The sequence below is a fragment of the Hyperolius riggenbachi genome, chromosome 2 (genome assembly GCF_040937935.1).
Source record: "Hyperolius riggenbachi isolate aHypRig1 chromosome 2, aHypRig1.pri, whole genome shotgun sequence".
NCBI lineage: Eukaryota > Metazoa > Chordata > Amphibia > Anura > Hyperoliidae > Hyperolius > Hyperolius riggenbachi.
Genome location: NC_090647.1, coordinates 38,833,184 through 38,852,085, shown reverse-complemented (window position 1 = coordinate 38,852,085; position 18,902 = coordinate 38,833,184). Strand labels below are relative to the sequence as shown.

Sequence of the window (18,902 nt, the reverse complement as noted above, 5' to 3'; positions counted from 1 at the left end):
TACCTTACAACAGCTAATGTAATTTATAGAGAAAACTGACAAATTGCGCAAGATGTCAGTTTTTTTTCTGCATGCGAAATCTGCATTAAAGTGTGACCTAGCTCATTGATTAACATGAGTTCTCAGTTGAAGTCAGTTTTTCTGTGCAGAAAACGTGTACGAAAGCCGGTAAGTATGACCCCTGCCTCAAAGTCTCGACCTTGGTCTGAATGAAGCTGCTGCGGTAGACCATAATGGACAAAGAACTTCTCTACTAGGACTTTTGCTACTGTGGAAGCTTTTTGGTCCCTTGTGGGGAAAGCTTGGGCGTATCGGGTGAAGTGATCAGTCACCACTAAGATACTTCCTTGTCCACTCATATCTGGTTCCAGGCACAGGAAATCCATGCATACCAACTCCATGGGGCCTTGGCTCTGTAGGTGACCCATTGGGGCAGATCTAGTGGGCAAGGTCTTTCGCTGTATACACCGCAGACATGAGTGACAGTAGCTTTCTATTTCAGCTCTCATACAGGGCCAGTAGAATCTATCTTTGACTAGGCCGAGAGTCCTCTCTGCTCCAAAATGACCATGGTCATCATGCAAGGCCACTAGTATTGTCTCTCTGTGTTTTTCAGGAAGGAATAACTGCCACTTTTTTTCCAGATCATCAACAGGAGCTCTACGGTAGACCAGCCCATTTTGGAGCTGTAGCCGATTCCATTCTCTGTAAACCATCTTGGCCTTCTCAACAGATTCAGTTTGCAGGAGCTCTGGTCGTTGGCTTTCTAGGGCCTCCAGGGTCAGTCGGCAGAGGGGATCTTCTGACTGGTCCTGCTTCAGATCCTTTTTTCTAAGGATGGGCAAGCTCCCATCCTTCAATTGGGTCAGGTTGCAGTAGAGTTTGGGGACCCCTTTTGTACTGACTCCAACAACTTCAGCCCCTGTCACTCCTCTGACCCAATGTTCTGCCCCCTGGCACAAGGCTTGTATCCCTTCTGGGGTCAGCTGAGTCCAGTCTCTTTCCGAAGCTCCAGTGTTATGAGGCCTTCTGGACAGGGCATCAGCATCTCTGTTCCCCACTCCTGGTCGATACTTCAAGCTGAAGCGGAACTCAGCCAGTGCAGCTAGCCATCTGTGTCCTGTAGCATCTAACTTAGCGGTAGTGAGGATGTAGGTGAGTGGGTTGTTGTCTGTCTTGACTACAAACTCAGCCCCATACAGGTAGTCCCTAAGCTTGTCTACTACTGCCCATTTAAGAGCCAAGAACTCCAGCTTGTGGGTAGGATAGTTCTTCTCAGATGGGGAGAGACTTCGACTTACATAAGCAACAGGTCTTAGATGCCGTTCATGCTCTTGGTACAGCACTCCACCGAGCCCTTCTCTACTAGCATCCACATGCAGTTCATAAGGAAGAGTAGGATCAGCATAGGCTAGGACTGGGGCATGGGTTAGACTCCACTTCAGCTGCTGAAATGCTTCCTCACAACGATCGGACCACTCTTCCTGTATTGACTCTCGAGGTCTTCTGGGCCCTTTAGCTGATTGAGCCTTGTCTGAAAGTTTCGAGTCACTTTCGTCACCTTCATTCGTTAAGAGCTCAGTAAGGGGTTGGGCCATCTTGGCAAATCCCTCCACAAATCTTCGGTAATAGGAGCAAAACCCCAGGAATGATCTCAATCCCGCTACATCTTGCGGTCAAGGCCAATTGACCACAGCTTCCAGCTTCTTGGGGTCTGTGGCCACGCCTTCAGCTGAGACTACATGCCCCAGATAGGTGACAGACGGTTGGCAAAACTGGCACTTCTCAAAGGGACAGTTTCAGTCCTTCTTCCTGAAGTCGACTCAGTACTTTCTCCAGCCTTTGCTCATGCTCCTCCAGTGTTCTTCCAAAGACAATCACGTCATCCAGATACACCAAGACTTCTAGCAGATGCATGTCTCCCACTGTGCGCTCCATCAGCCTCTGGAAGGTTGCAGGCGCTCCTGAAAGACCTTGAGGCATTCTTTCAAATTCGTAGAACCCCAAAGGGCAGATAAAAGCGGTCTTCTCTTTGTCATCGGGGTGCATTGGAATTTGGTAATACCCACTGCGCAAATCCAGTACACTGAACCACTTAGCTCCTGTTAGGCAATGTAGGGCATCTTCTATTCGTGGGGTTGTGTACTGATCTGGGGTGGTACGACGGTTAAGAGTGCGATAGTCTATGCACATTCGGATGGACCCATCCTTCTTCCGAACCACCACTATGGGGGAGGCATAGGGACTTCGGGATTCACGGATCACTCCAGCTCTCTTCAACTCTGCAATCTGTTCCCTCAAATCTTCCAAATCCCCAAATGGAATCCGACGAGATCTCTCTCTGAAAGGCTTGTCTTCCTGTAGGTGTATGCGATGTTGAGTACTTTTCGCACACCCAACATCAAATTCACTCTTGGAGAATAACTCTTGCCGTTTCAGAAGCAGGGCTTGAATCCTGCTCTTCCATTCTGGAGATATCGGGGAGTCTGCTGGGTAGAAGCTGTCTACAGGGATTCCATCTTCAGTTCCCCCCACTGAAAGGGATGGCGAAATTGGGGTGACTGAGCCCACCTGTCCAAGAAGCATCCGGGCTTTGATCCTCACTGGGGAGTCAGTGGTGTTACAAACACTGACGGAGATCTTTCCTTGAGCCTTCTGTAGTGCCTTTGTTGGGATCACTTCAGGGATCAACTCTATCCCGGGGGCTGTCTTCTCTCCAGGGATGGTTTCTAGCAGGACATGCGGTCCCGGCAGATCCCAGCTCAGTCTTACTGAAGCCTGAAGGCATGCCACTTCCCCTGGTTGCAACAGTTTCTCCTTCTTCCCCAATCGCCACAATCTTCCCACTCCCTCGGCTGGAGCCCTCTGTTCTTGGACTAAACGTTGGTAGACTGGATGAAGCATGGGTGCACACCTTCTGGTGGTAGATCATAGCAGGAGGCTATGGGGGACAAGATTCGTCTTATCAGGTCTGTATTAGTCCCCACAATTAAAGAACTTCTCACTGAACCTGGGGGTCGAGAACATACAATGGCCAAGGTGTCAAAGGTTCCCGGTTGCCCAACAACCAGTGGGTCAAAGGTCAACTTGATCTGCAGATACCCATCATAGGGGCAAAATCAAAAAAAGGAGACGGCACACCACTGGCTCTGCAAAACTTGCTGTGTATTAAGCGAACAAACACTACATGTTACGGATCAGCGATCCTTCATCAGGTGGTTATACACCTGATGAAGGATCGCTGATCCGTAACATGTAGTGTTTGTTCGCTTAATACACAGCAAGTTTTGCAGAGCCAGTGGTGTGCCGTCTCCTTTTTTTGATTTTGATCTTGCACGAGCTGTATGAGCAGTCCAGCTGAGGCTAGGCACCGGCCAGTGTACAGGTAATCATAGACCTGAGATACCGTTTTTTCCATATACCTTTTTTCACCCATCATAGGGGAGCTGCTCGGTTCCAATTCCCCAGATCTCTAGGTCTTTTAATTCTCGCAGGGGCAGGTGCTGCAGATATTTATCATAGAAGTCTCGATATAATAAAGTCACTTGTGCACCCGAGTCAAGTAACGCACTTGTGAAGATGCCCTCTATTTGAACAGGCACCACTGGAGAGGGGCCCACTAAGTTAGCAGGGATTTGCCCAGAAGGAGGTGTACTTGTAGGCCTGGCTGGTTGAGCTTGCACTCCTTTTGGCCTCCTGTTACGCTCTAAGCGATGCTCCTGGTGGCCTTTCTCACATTGATGTGTATTTCTCCCCTGTACACTGGGGCCCATTGCTGAGGGAGGCGTATTTGACTGTCTCTTAGGAATCCGGTGCAATGTCCTACTCAAGGGTTCCTGTACGTTTGCCCAGTCATCCTTTAGATGCGGGCTGGAGCTGTCTGAAGCAATTGGGCTCCCGGCTTGCTCCTTCACCGGGGCCCTCTGAAGTTTTCCGCCGGCTTGGCAGGTAAAAGATCCTGTAGGGCCTGGCGCGCTTCCTCTGTTAAGGTCCGAGAGTGCCGGGGTTTAGGGCATTGGGCTCGGTAATGTCCAGTTTGCCCACAATTAAAGCACTCTACTCCGGCTGAATAACTTCTACTCTTTATTCCTCTGGATAGCTGTGAGCCCTCTGGGGTAGGGTGTGCAATAGCTCTCTGCAGATCAGCCATGGACTGTTGCATCCCTGCCTGAGTCTCTATCACTTGCATCATCGATCTCTGAATCTCAGTAAAAGCTTGTTGTAAAGTGGAATTTGACTGCACCATCCGGGTTATCGCCTGAGTGAGGGCCTCAGCAGTAGAAGGGGTCTTACTGTCCATCTCTCCCGGAGCTTCCAAGGGGGTTTGTGCTAAGTACACAGATGCACTACCACTACTTCGCCCAGAACCAGCAGAGGTGGTCATCTTCTGGGACTTAGCGGACAACAGTGTCTCTTCCTCTCGAATGGCCTTAATCAGTTTTGAGTAGGTGAAAAGGTCACTTCGGTCTCTCATTTGAATTTTCAGCATGATAGGGTCTAAAGGTTGTGCACCTTTTAGGATCTGAGTCAATAAAGCCTCACTTGCATTGTCTTGTGCCATTCCTTTTTTTTGGATTACTTGGTGTAGGATCTTGTCCAGGCGAGTGACAAAGGTGGATAGGCGTTCCCCTTCCTCTTGGTAGGTATGTCCAAACCGATGTATCAAGTCAGCACAACTTTCTATTTGCCCAAAAACTTCACGAAGGGCATCCAGACACTCTGTGGCAGTGCAACCCGGCTGGTCTCTTTTAAGATTCCGGACAACATCTGAAGCAGGGGCACGTAGACTCTCTACAATCCTCTGTCGCTTGACTGTATCTGAGACCTCCCACTCATCTAAGGCCTGTGCAGCCTGGTCTATCCAGGTCTCAAAGTCATCTTCCCCGGATGGGACAGGTATCTGCCCAGAACAAACCCTCAGTTTTCTGTACCCATAACTGATAGGTTGGAATGAATTTGTCACTAAATTTTCCATCAGTTTTCCCATATCAGTGTAGAAGGAAGCGGGTGGATATCCTGGGGTGGTGGGCATGGAGTCAACAGAGGCTGAGCAGACCTCTCTTTTACTTGGTGGCCTTTCACTGGAACTGTCTGAGTGGTTGGTTGAGGGACTTGGTCGGATCAACTGAACTTTGATGTCATCCGTTAGCTGTAAGATTGTGTTCTGGAAGCAAGTGGGAAGGCCTTTTTTCACTTCTAGCAGGGCATATGTGTGAGAGATCTCCGGATCAGTCCGTGTGTCTAAGACGAACACCCGACGATCAAGTGCTAGGGCTGTGATAGCTTTATCTATTTGATTCTCTGTCCATCCATCAGCAGGTATATCCATCACCACACTGAACTGTAGTCTACCATTTTCTTCTAAACACCAGCGGGCAGCAGTGACTGGGTCCATTTTGCTGGCCTGGCTCGTTGTTCCTAGGGCAGTCATCACTCTAGGGGCTAGGTTAGAATCCCGGACGAGCCCCCACGTGTAGCACTGACTCCCACAGGAGCTGCTGTAAGAGTTGGGTTCTCCTACTGTCCCCAGTGATGACCCGTCCTGTGAAAGGACCCTTTAATACTCCGACACACCAATAACTATAAGGGGGGTTTTATTAGGGGCAGACAAGATGCCCTGTGAGAAGGGTGTGGGCAAACAGGATTCACAATGGTATAGGGGTACAATGGCATCAAATAAAAGCAACAGCTTAGTGACAATGGGTTAGTGAAGCAGAAACAGCAGTTCAATAGTGCAACAGTCATAAATAGAGTTTGTTCCCCTGTCCACCCGTGAAGAGACTCTGCCCCTTAATGCGCTGGGTGAGAGAGAGACAGACTGCTGTACAATTCTTAACAATCAAACAGGCAAACAGTTATATGCAATTCACACAAATAGCAGAGGAGGTGCAACTAGCTACTGCACTTAGCTAAAACATTTCAAACCCTGACTAACCACTGGCCAGTGGTGAAACTGCTATAAAGTCTGCTAGCGATGGGGCCCATTCAAGTTAATGTTGGAGCGCTCAGACCTTCAAGAGAAGGTATTTGTAATCCACATGGCACGACCAGCTCTCCAAAGGACTCTGAGCTGAGAGGGGCAGGGGCCCCTTCTCGCTCGCCAGGTGAAGGAACAGTTAAACCCAAAGTACTGTGGCCACAGGCCCCTCACCAGTCTCGTCGCTGCAGCAAGCAACACTCAGGAATGGCTTGTCCTCTGGGCTAGGTGAGACGATTCCTCCTGTCTGGTCGCTGGTGGCTTGTTTCGCGTCCAACTCCTGCTATCCTTGTTTAATCGCATCAATTGGAGCCTGATTGTACTCCTCTTTCTGCCCTGGTCCGTTCCTCTGAACCACACGAAAATGGCTTACGCAGAGGCTGGGACAGAGAGATCCACATGCCCCTCCAGCCTCTATGCTTTTGTCCTTTGTTCTCCCCTTTGTCCTCTCACTTCCTCCTTTCTCCTGTCCTCCCCCCATCACCCCCCTCTGTCCACTTCCTTTAACTCTGCAAGAGGGGTGAGGTTGCCATCGTGTGGTGGGTATAAATATTGCAGTCTCAATCCACTGATGTTACACTCTCCCCCCACTGAAAGTCTTTGGCCCCCAAAGAACAAAGTTTTAACTACCAATTATCTAACTTAATACCTACATGTAACTAGGTAACTGAAGCTATCCTGGGTTGTGGGCAGTGGGACTTCCCACCATGGTGTGTCGGATACGGGGCAGGAGGTATCACACACTGGTACAGTGGTCTGATGGACTTGTGTCTTAGTAGATCTGCAGACGGTGGTGATGGCTTCTTCAGAACTGTTTCCTCTGGAGTCATATGTCAACCTCAGGGGAGGTTTGATCTGTCGCTTGGTTCTCTGCTCCATAGGCTCTAGGGGTTCTCTGGCAGGGAATTCAGTTACAACCTCTCTCGCGGGGGATTCGTGTGGTGGGTATAAATATTGCAGTCTCAATCCACTGATGTTACACTTACACTTTCAAAACCCCCCCACCCCTCTTTCCCCACAAAAAAAACACTTGTAAAAAAAATAAAATCAGGGACTCAGCTTTATTAATCTATATTTTATGAGGGAAAATTACTTTTACTTTACTACATAGGGGCTTGTAATTATGGACCAGACAAAAAAAAAAACCCCAGAAAAATACAACCTATATTTCCAAATAATATATTGTCGTAATACATTGTGATAGGGACATAATTTAAACGGTTTCATAATCTGGACAATTGGGCAAATAAAATATGTCGGTTTTATTCACAGGAGAATGTTTTATTTGAAAACTATAATGGCCGAAAACTGAGAAATAATGAATTTTTTCCATTATTTTCTTATTTTTCCCCGTTAAAATGCATTTAGAATAAAAAAATTGTTAGCAAAATGTACTACCCACAGAAAGCCTAATTGGTGGTGAAAAAAACGAGGTATAGATCATTTTCTTGTGATAAGTAGTAATAAAGTTATTAGGGAATGAAAGGGAGAAGCACTGACAGTTGAAAATTGCTCTGGTCCGTTAGGATAAAAACCCTTGGGGGTGAAGTGGTTAATGTAATTGGGAAGGTTTTGGGAGTGGTTTTGGTAGTCCGCAAAAAATGGCGCTGAGTGGAGGAGCAGGAAGTTTGGGCAATCCGCTTTGGCGTATGATTTGAGTGCAAAGTTCTGTGTGGGAATGGAAGGTCCATTTTTGCATTGGCTTTCATTGTCTCCCTGGGGATCCGCTCTCTAGAAAAAGTTATGACGGACAATATTTTTAACATTACAATCCATTCTTACATTCTTGTCTGCTCCAGAAAGCGTACCAAACGAATACGTTTCTATTGCAAGTGTAAACCGTCCCTTTGAGTGTAATTGGCAGTAGCAAAGCAAACAGTAGCTTAAAGAGAACCAGAGATGAAGCACCCTCTTGTATTTTACCTTATAAATCAGTGGGAACATGACAGTAAACACCTAATCTGCCCTTTGTTTCATTGTTCTCTGTGTAATCTGACTATAATCACCTCTGATAAGAATCCCCGACTGAACAGTCAGGCTGCTCCGTCTAGCTTTGCTACAGAAAGATTATAGCTAAGTCTGTATTCTGTGGTGTTATTTCAAGCCCAAGCCTGCCCCCTTGTGGCTTTGCTATAATGACTCAGCTATAATCATTCCCAGCAAAGCCAGATTTAATTGCTCAGTCTGGGATTCTTGTGACTGCTGTTAACAGACACTTTTAGCAGTGAGGAGGAAACAGAGAGCATGGTAAGTGTTTTCTCTAATGTTCTTACTGATATACATGGTAAAATACACAAGGGTGCTTCGTCTCTGGTTCACTTTAACCTCCTTGCCGGTTATCCCGAGCTCAGCTCGGGGTAACCTGCGTAGGAGGATTTCTCAGGCCTCGCTGGGCCGATTTTCCAAAAATTTTTTCCTACACGCAGCTAGCACTTTGCTAGCTGTGTGTGGTACGCGATCGCCGCCGCTACCCGACGATTTGCCGCTACCCGCCGCGCCGAGCCGCCCCCCTCCCCCCCCCCCCCCCAGACCCCTGCGCAGCCTGGCCAATCAGTGCCAGGCAGCGCTGAGGGGTGGATCGGGATTCCCTCTGACGTCCCGTCATCCCGCCCCGTCGCCATGGCGACCGGGGAAGCCCAGCAGGAAATCCCGTTCTGAACGGGATTTCCTGCAAACGGGATTTCCTGCTTACTCTGATCGCTCCGGCGATCGGAGTGGGTGGGGGGATGCCGCTGCTCAGCGGCTTTCATGTAGCGAGCCCTGAGCTCGCTACATGATTTAAAAAAATACAAATTTTTAAAAAAGTGCTGCGCTGCCCCCTTGCCGCGGGAATTGGACCGGCAAGGGGGTTAAAGGGAACCTGAAGCGAGGAAAATTATTTCAAATAAACACATGAGGTAGCTGCAAATGACTATTGCATACTAACCTCACCGTCAGTTCCTCTCAGAAGCTAACTATTTTCTTCTTACAGCGATCCCCTCCAGTTCTGACAATATCAGACAATATTGTCAGAACTGAAATATACCAGTTGCTGTCAGTTATATATCAGCAGCTGTCAGTTACAACTGAATGTGCAAGGTAATGTCCATGTTTCCCTATGGCTCAAGTGGGTGATATTACAGTTTAACAGTGTGCTGACCAGGAAGCTGTTATGGGGTAATGGCCATTTTAAAAATAGAGGACGGAGAATTCCATTGATCACAGTGGACAAATGGGACGCAGGAGAGGAGGAAGAGATTGAGGAGTAGATTAAACAGAAGGTAAGTATGACCTGTGTATGGTTATTTTGACTTTTTATTTTCAGTTCAGGTTCTCTTTAAGGTGACTTGTGTCTGTACCGATGTACCGCAAGTAGCGCTATCTACACATGGCATTTTTACTGGCGTTTTGTGAATCAGGCCCCCAGAGAGATAGTTTAATGAGATATTACAGATATCTATGAGATAAAACAGATAAGGAGAGATGGTCCATGAGATAAGACGAATAGAGAGATACTCCATACCATAGAACAGATAGGGGGAGATCATTCTTAAGGCTCGTACACACGTGTGACTGAAGGCAACGAAGGGTCCGTCGTCGCCTCCCGCTGGGCGGGTTTTCAGCAGACAGTACAGCGTGTGTACAGTCTGTCGGCGGACTGATAAGGCTGTTTCTGAACGATCCGCCTGGCAGATCGTTCAGAAACAGCCTTATCAGTCCGCCGACAGAGTGTACACACGCTGTACTGTCTGCTGAAAAGGTGGCGACAGACCCGTCGTTGCCTTTAGTACGGCGTGTGTACGAGCCTTTAAAGAGGAACTTCAGCCTAAACAAACATACTGTCACTAAGTTGCATTAGTTATGTTAATTAAAATAGATAGGTAATGTAATCTCCTATCCACCCTGTTTTAAAAGTACAGGAACATGTTTGATTTCATGATGGCAGCCATCTTTTTGGTTGAAAGGAGGTGACAGGGAGCATGAGACACAGTTCCAACTGTCCTGTGTCCTGATCAACCCTCCCAGTTGCTAGGCAACGTGAATAACAACATAGGAAATCCCATCATGCTCTGCACAGCATCAGGGGAAAAATGCCAGGGCAGTTTTCTTTGATGGGGCGGAGCTTAGCTTCTGCATAGCTAATAATTCAGCTTAGGTAATAAAAACAAAGTTCTGATGCTGTGAAACTGTTAAAGAAACACCAAGCCTTTTAAGTGCTGCTGAGTAGGTTTTTAGTCTGGAGGTTCACTTTCAGATAAGACCAGTAAGTCACGAGAAGTTTTATTAATCAGCCCTATTTTTTCTATTAAAGTTGGATTTTTTGTTGTTGCTGCCTCTTGCAGGACCGAGCCTACCTAAGAACGATGTGATCGTGGCAGTTAATTGGACGGGAGTCTACTTTGTGGATGAACAGGAGCAGGTTCTCCTGGAGCTCTCCTTCCCAGAAATCACTGCAGTATCCAGCAGCAGGTACGAGACTTGTGGGTGGGGCATACGGAACCACATTATGGGCCTTATTCACATTATATTACACATATACTGACGGGGCATGTAAATGTAACATTTTATGACGTTACTGAAAATGACGTTATGTTGTCTGTATGAGGCAAGGTATTCAAGTTGTGTAACGTGCCTTATGTCATTTATGTAACATTAAAAATTGTAGGTGTGCTGCCTGCGCTTGTAAATGTCAGTATAGTTTATATTCTCTTATGTGCTGTTACCATAACTGTAAACTACATTTTTTTTGCCAATAAAAAAAAAATAAATTGCTGTCTGAAAACTACAATACAAAGGCGAATTTGGTACGTCATTTAAAATTTATCCCCACAGATTCAATCAGAGTGGGATCTATTGCCTGCTCACACACTGAACACTGATTTCTATTGGAAATCATCCTACTGCTGCCCCTCATGGGTGCATGCCGTGTTAAAGACTGACCTGTCGGGTGGTCCAAATCCTGGCCTCCTCCAGTGCCCGGCGTCACAACAATCACCCGTACCCACCAGACCCATGTAGTGACGTGACGTCACTACATGCAGTGATGCCAGGTGATACAGGTACTTGCAGTTACATCTGACACTGGAGGGGGCTAGGATTTGCGCCAGCCAACAGGTAAGCCTTCTAAACTGCAATGGGAGGGGTGGACACCGGCTAGGGGTCCAATGGTCATCACGATATCAAACGCTGTTAATGCTGTGGACCCGCTCAAGCCCTCTTGGCTGAAATTTTCCAGCATTCCCAATTGTCCCTTTCAACTGATAGCGAACAGAGATCGATCAAAACATTGATGTGGCTGCCAAGTTGCGGTACTCATTTTCCCTCTATCTGATAACATTATCGGATTGGATGGTCAAAAGGCCCACAAAATGGAATAATATATAAGCACCCCTTACTCATTTACCAGTTGTAGGTGGCAGGACATGGCAGCCATCTTGGAGGTGGCGGTCTGCAGATATCGTCTCGGTGAACAGTTGTGTCGTGTCTGCGTAGAACTGGGGTCAACAGAAAGAAGAGGAGGATTGAGCACGTGAGGAAAACTCTCAGAGGAGGTAGATATTACATTTCCTCACCTAAATGTTCTGGTCTCGGGTTGGGCGTAGGAAAATCCTTGCCTACAAGATCAAAACTTTTTGTCTATTTCAGAAGTTAAGCAATTTTTTAGAATGCATGTTTATAATTACAGTTGTCGCTATTTTGTGTAGATACAGTAAAACCTTGGATTGAGAGTAACTTGGTTTAAGGGTGCTTTGCAATACAAGCAAAACATTTGGTGAAATTTTGACTTGATATACCAGTAACATCTTGATATACAAACAAAAAAAAGTATACATGCGTTACGTCATCACAACTGAGCCGATGGTTCTTCTCCCTTTGGCGCTGCAGGTTTGTACTTAATTGTACTTAATCTCAGTGTAGAGACTGCAGAGTCACATTTACATGAAATCCTCAAAAGTAACTGTCATTGGACAAGTTCCCTGTTAAAGCCACACAAAAAAAAGGATGGGGTGAGTCAACAGATGGCAATGATTCTGTTAGTTGTAGTGAAAGTCTTGTTTACATCTTCAGTTTACACTATTTTACTATAACAGTTTTTGGATTGTGGAACGAATCACCTGGGTTTCCATTAATGCTTATTCCCCATAAGCATTAATGGAAACCCAGGTGATTCGTTCCACAATTCACTTTGACATAAGAGTGCTTTGGATTACGAGCATGTTTCCGGAAGGAATTATGCTTGCAAACCAAGGTTCCACTTTACGTCTTGTTGGGTCTATACAAATTATTCTTGCCATTTGGTATTGCTTAGTGTCTGTACTGCATATTTAAATTTCCTTTCCATGCTCTTCAAAATTGTTGGCTTTTCTCATCCCCTTATTCTCTGGTGACAATGACAGGGGTGGGAAGATGCAGGGACAGAGTTTCACCTTGGCCACCATAAAAAGTGATGAATACACCTTCACCTCCAACAATGCAGAAGACATCCGAGACCTCGTGGTGATCTTCCTGGAGGGACTGAGGAAAAGATCCAAATATGTGGTGGCCCTTCAGGACAACCCCAACCCCGGTAAGGCTGGCTCTTCTTTATACTTAAGACAACTCCGGGCCGATACAGTAAGGTTATCCAAGGGAGGAGAATGGTTTTGGAATGTTGGAGGAACCCCACACAAACATGTAGTTAACATACTAAAATCATGCAGATAGTGTAATGGCCTAGATATACCCCAAAGTTGTGTAATTAAAACTACGGCATCTGACCTACCTTCTGCGCAACACTGAGCTAGAACAAACAATCCTGAAAACCGTCTAAAGAGGAACTCTGGTAAACGAGATTATTGTATATTCTGTAATATTTGTAACACCCTGAGAAGCATTAGCTGCACCATAAGTGTCACAAGTGAGGTTTAAATTCCTGTACCTATCGCGTCTTAATATTACAGCATAAACGGTTTGTCTGGCACATAGGTTTGTGCTCTCTGACCACTATTCAGTCTGCTGGAGGCTCAAAGAGGAGTGGTCATCGATTCTCCTGCTGTGTAGTTGTTCATGGAGTGGGCTGCCAATACAGTTTGTCTTACAAAGCTCCATTAGTAGGAAGCAGAAGTGAAACCCCAACTTCTGTGTTGTATGAATGGCAGTGTGTCATTGTGAACTAGTGACGGGCCCAGTGACCCATTTACCATTTCAAGAAGTGTATCAGTTTGCTGGGCAGATAAACTTGGAGATTCACAACCAAAATCTGCTTCTGCACACTAATCTGCAGGGAAACCCTATAAGTAGTTGTTCCGCATGGCTGTGTGTTTGTTCCATGCACTCCAGGCATTGATGGTTACGAGTATCATTTGTCCTTGATGTGACGATAGCTGTCTTCTTCCTACAGCTGGTGAAGATTCTGGATTCCTGGGCTTCCAGAAAGGAGACCTTATAATCCTGGACCAGGATACAGGGGAGACGGTCATGAACTCTGGCTGGGCTCATGGATATAATGAGCGGAGCAAACAGAAGGGGGATTTCCCAACAGAGAGTGTGTATGTGATGCCAACTGTCACCAAGCCTCCCATGGAGATCGTGGTACGTTCCGGCCTCAGGGTTCATCCACATAAAATAGACTGGAGATAGGTAGCCTGAAGTGTTTATTATAGCAATATGTTTATTTATTTATTTTATTTTTTAAATGGCTAATGTGAATTATTATTTATGAACACTTCACACGCGCCTTTTGCAGCCAGTCACTGTCTGTCCTGAGAGGAGCTCACAATCTAATCCTGTCATAGTTATATTCTATATTCCTACCATATTATTATTATTATTTTTATATAGCACTGACATCATCTGCAGCACATTACAGAGTACATAGTCATGTCACTGACTGTCCTCAGAGGAGCTCACACTCTAATCCTACCATAGTCATAGTCTAATGTCCTACCATATTATTATGCATTTATATAGCACTGACATCTTCTACAACAATTTACAGAATACATAGTCATGTCACTGACTCCTCAGAGGAGCTCACAATCTAATCCTGCCATAGTCTAATGTCCTGCTAAATTATTATTATGGAGGACACTGACTTACACCTCCCTCACGGTTCACAACCTAGAAAGTTAGGCCACCCCCACGTTTCACGCTCCCCCAGTCAAACCCACGCTATCTGTGCTGGATAGTGTACTAGTTAAAGAAATCTTTGAGACACAGGAGACCAGGGTTTGAATCCTGACTGGAACCAGCACCTATTCTTTAGCCAAGACTCCTGGGTGGCCTACTGCATGTGCCTTTAGTGGCTGCAGCTCTCTAAAACAAGCTTTATTTATAACAGACATGAACAAATAGTGATGATTGTTATCTGCTTATTACAATTACGCAAAATTTCTCGTAATTTTTAGCAATTACTGCCATACGTAATTACGATTTGGACATTCAATTGATTTTGCATAATCCAATCGTAATTCTGCATAATTACGCAAAATCTTGCGTAATTTAGTGCAGACTTTAGCAATCAATAGCAAATCCCCAATACATGCTACCATCAGGGCTGCTCAAATCCGATCCGGGTGATATACGGATAGTAGCTATCCGGATGTCTCCCAGTAAACCTGTGCAAAGGGGGGGGGCGCAATCTTACCTGTCTGACGGCGGTCACATGATTACAAACACTTCCTCCTTCCGGGCTGAAGGAGGAAGTGTTTGTAATCGCGTGACAAGCGTGGAACGCATAGTGGGAGGATCCGAGGGACAGACCTAAGAAGACGTCAGACAGGTAAGATTGCCCCCCCCCCCTGCACAGGTTTACTGGGAGATATCCGGATAGCTACTATCCGTATATCACCCGGATCGGATTTGAGCAGCCCTGGCTACCATCACCAAAATTGCTATGTATGTTAAGGGAAAGAGTGGAAACAAGTCAAAAAGACCTTGAAGTTTTTGAGATAATCAATTTTGAAAATGCAGAGGAAAAATGGTTTTTAAACTCAGAAAAATGTCAGTTTAAAAACCATTTCACCTTTGTATTTTCAAAATGAATTATCTCGAAAACTGCAAAGTCTTTTTGAAAATAATTTTTTTGACTTGTTCCCACACTTCCCCTTAAAATGCATAGCAATTTTGGTGACAACAGCATGCATGGCGGCTTTTAAACTCTTCAGGACCACAGGCTTTACCCCCCTAAAGACCAGGCCATTTTTTGTTAAATAGGTCACTGCAGCTTTAAGACCAAGCTGCAGGGCCGCACAACACAGCACACAAGTGGTTCCCCCCCCCCCCCTTCCCTTTTCTCCCCACCTGTTGGTGGGGTCTGATCGCCCCCAGGTTTGTTTGTTTGTTTGTTTGTTTGTTTTAATAAATATTTATTGTATTTTTTTATTATTATTATTTAAATTACCCTATCCCGCCTATGACAGTGATCGGCTCAGTGGATCGCTTCTGAGTCCCCCAGGGGGACAGCAGTGTCACACGGCTGTCCCCTGTACAGAGCTGCTGTAGATCGCAGCACTATACATGTTAATTAGAAGGCGGTTTCGCCATCTAACAGTCTGCGGACTGAAGGCTCTGCTCCGCCCACCAAGCAGAAGATGTGCGCGCAGCCTGCGCGCGATCTCCTGCAAAACAGAACCCCAGGACTTTACGCCGATCATCGTTCGGCGGCCCTGGGGCTGCCACCGTGGCCACGTCTGTCGGCGTGATGCGGTGGCAACTAGTTAACCACTAAAGTCGGCAGAAAATTGCACAAAATTGCAAAATTAACATTCCTAATTCTAATTTGTGCATAATCACACAACTAATCAACATACACACTTTCACCCAATTATCACCTTTCTATTGTTTCCAAGGCTCTTGCTCTTATTGTTGTTCAGCGCTGTGTAATATGTTGGCGCTTTATAAATACAATAAATAATAATAATAATATTGTAGCCAATCACAATGCACAAATATGGTAGGACCTTACTATGGTAGCATTGGTCTTTAAATTATGGCCTTCGGCCATACACAGGCTTTTTTAGTGGCCCCTGAATTTGTTCCTTATATTCAACTGTACGCGGCCAACAGGCCTTGGCTGTAGTGGCGCATGTTGCAATTGATTCATATTCAGAGCCAGGCAGGGCTGGATTTAAATTATGATAAGGCACTGTAGGCACGTGCCTGCATGCGCCTGATGATGGAAAGGCGGCTTGCTCCCTTTCCCAGGTGCCTCCCTCCTTCCCTATGCAGAGTCCCAAGCGGAGTAGTTACTCATCTAGGTCTCTCCATTCCACTGATGAGATCTCCCTTCAGTCGGAGGCACCTGTAGCTACTTAATACTGAGTATAGCTTTGGTTACCTTATAAGGGGCACCTGTACCTACACACCTATGATAGGTAAAGGAACTAAGGGAGAAGTGACAGTTGGGACAGCCAGCACACTTGTGGTGCGGTTCGGTGGGTGTTTGTAGCTTCATGGAGGGTGGAGTCTAATGTGCCAGGCCTATAGGCTCCTGTGATGTAAATCCGGGTCTGGAGTCAGGTATACCAATCCCTCCTTAGTCTTCACCCACCTCAATGACCGCAGCGGCACCCCAACCCTCAGCTCTCCTAATTTGCCCCAGAGCTCCACCCTTCTGTCAACGCCATGATGATCCTAATAAAAGTCCCACAATAGCATTTCCTGTGTGCAGGTCCCTACATCTCAGCGATGTGGACCAGGAACAAGACTGTTGTTCTTCAGGCTCGATGTTCCCGGTCACCATTGTGTGAGGGAGAAAAGAAACCTATGATTCCCTCTGTGCTTCTCTTCCAGACATTGGTTACCATGACACCGGACCAGAAGCAGGACGTGGTGCGGACAGTTCAGATGAACATGCTGGAACATGAGGAGAAGGTGAAGCCGTACACACTGGAGGAATTCTCATACGACTTTTTCAGGTAGTCCAATATAATCATAAATGTTTCTGCTGTAATGAATCCACAAAACGGATTAACGTAGGCTACGATCTTTCTGTTCGCAAGATTTCGGGAGGTGAAGGCTGCTTGGCATGGGCAACGAAAATGGCCGTCTTACTACTGGGTATAGTCCATGAGATGCTGAACATCATTTTAACTTTCAAAAAGTTTTTATTGTTTTCAACTTTATCAAAACAAGGAACAGGAGATATGCAAAACAAGATATAAGGTATACATAACAGCCATAAAGATGCATTGTACGGCTAGATATATCTCCAGGAGTGGCTAGAAAGAAAAAGGGGGGTATCAGGCACAGCGGTTACCGCCTAGGCGGGTACATTACACATAATGACTAGCGGCCGTTGGCAGCAACAAGGCATCAAATACCAACAGCCTACATAGCCCAAGCCTATAGCTATAATACATTTTGTAGAGGCCCAGCTGCAGAAGTTGCGGGCCAGCTCTCAGGGCAACTAAAGCAAAAGTATGCAACTTGGAGACTGTTGAAATGAAACAGCTGTTGCTTTCGATTGGTTCAATACCAGGTTGCATGAGACCGCATCAAATCTGGGTCAGCGCTGAATAGTCAACACCTCAATGACCATCCCTAGTGACCACCACCCAACAATATGGCCTCAATTCACTAAAGGCAGTTTGGTAAAATAATGTAGGTTGGTAAAATACCACATTTGGTATTTTACATTTTTTTTTCCGCGTTCAATAAGATTTCTCACATTCTGTAAAGGTTTGGTAACATACAAAAAAACAACAACATGCTTTTATTTATTAAGGTCGGATTCACACTTAACCACCCTGGCGTTCTGATTAAATCGCCAGGGTGGCTGCGGGAGGGTTTTTTTTAAATAAAAAAAAAACTATTTCATGCAGCCAACTGAAAGTTGGCTGCATGAAAGCCCACTAGAGGGCGCTCCGGAGGCGATCTTCCGATCGCCTCCGGCGGCAAGAAATAACACGGAAGGCCGCAATGAGCGGCCCTCCGTGTTTCGCTTCCCTCGTCGCCATGGCGACGAGCGGAGTGACGTCCGGACGTCAGCCGCCTCCGATCCAGCCCTTAGCGCTGGCCGGAACTGTTTGTTCCGGCTACGCTGGGCTCGGGCGGCTGGGGAGACCCTCTTTCGCCGCTGCACGTGGCGGATCGCCGCGCTGCAGCGGCGATCAGGCAGCACACGCGGCTGGCAAAGTGCCGGCTGCGTGTGCTGCTTTTTATTTGGTGGAAATCGGCCCAGCAGGGCCTGAGCGGCAGCCTCTGGCGGTGTTGGACGAGCTGAGCTCGTCCAGACCGCTCAGCAGGTTAAAAAAATCGCTCCCATTCACTTTCATTAACATTGCGGTAAAAATCGACACGATCGCGTACGTTGTTTTGCATACGCAGCAATCGCTGCAATTTTTACGCAATTTTTACAGCCATTTTAATGAAAGTGAATGGGAGCAATTTTTTAACAAGCACTCAGCAAGCGCTAATCAAACGCAATCGTTCACAAAAGCGGTTATAGTGTGGATGTGGCCTAAGCCCGGTTCTGTAGTCTCACCAGCTGTGGAGCAGGTCAGGCAGAAAGCTGTCAGTCTTCACAAGTGAGATCTCTCCTGTGTATCATTATACAGATATGCACAGCTAAAGGGATACAGAAAAGCCTTATTTAAAAAATGTCTCTTTCTCCTGTTCTGCTGTTCTGAAGTCTAAATGGGTTGAGAAGTGTGGCTCTCCCTATTGGCTGTCTGGCTCTCCCTATTGGCTGTCTGGTTCTCCCTATTGGCTGTCTGGCCCTCCCTATTGGCTGTCCGGCTCTCCCTATTGGCTGTCCGGCTCTCCCTATTGGTTGTCTGCTACATCTGTCAATGTTCCCGAACGGTCCGGATAGTGTCAGTTATTGGCTGGTCAGGGCTGGAGATAAATACCAAACACTTTTGCTTGATTTACCAAATGCTGTAACCACTCTAGGGCCGCGTCATGCCAATCAGCATAAAGTCCTGGGGCTGGCTTTTGCAGGAGATTGTGCGCACGATGCACG

At 46.4% G+C, this 18,902-nt stretch overlaps 1 protein-coding gene across 6 annotated transcripts in view; it reads left to right on the top strand.

Moving 5' to 3' along the window:
* MYO7A (myosin VIIA) overlaps positions 1 to 18,902 on the top strand; it is a 277,532-nt gene that overhangs the window by 226,843 nt on the left and 31,787 nt on the right. For all 6 annotated transcript variants that reach the window (XM_068266665.1, XM_068266666.1, XM_068266667.1 and 3 more), the window contains 4 exons: positions 10,300 to 10,426; positions 12,355 to 12,524; positions 13,338 to 13,528; positions 16,730 to 16,854. In XM_068266665.1, the coding sequence (XP_068122766.1) occupies positions 10,300 to 10,426; positions 12,355 to 12,524; positions 13,338 to 13,528; positions 16,730 to 16,854 (613 nt within the window). The remainder of the gene's footprint in view (positions 1 to 10,299; positions 10,427 to 12,354; positions 12,525 to 13,337; positions 13,529 to 16,729; positions 16,855 to 18,902) is intronic.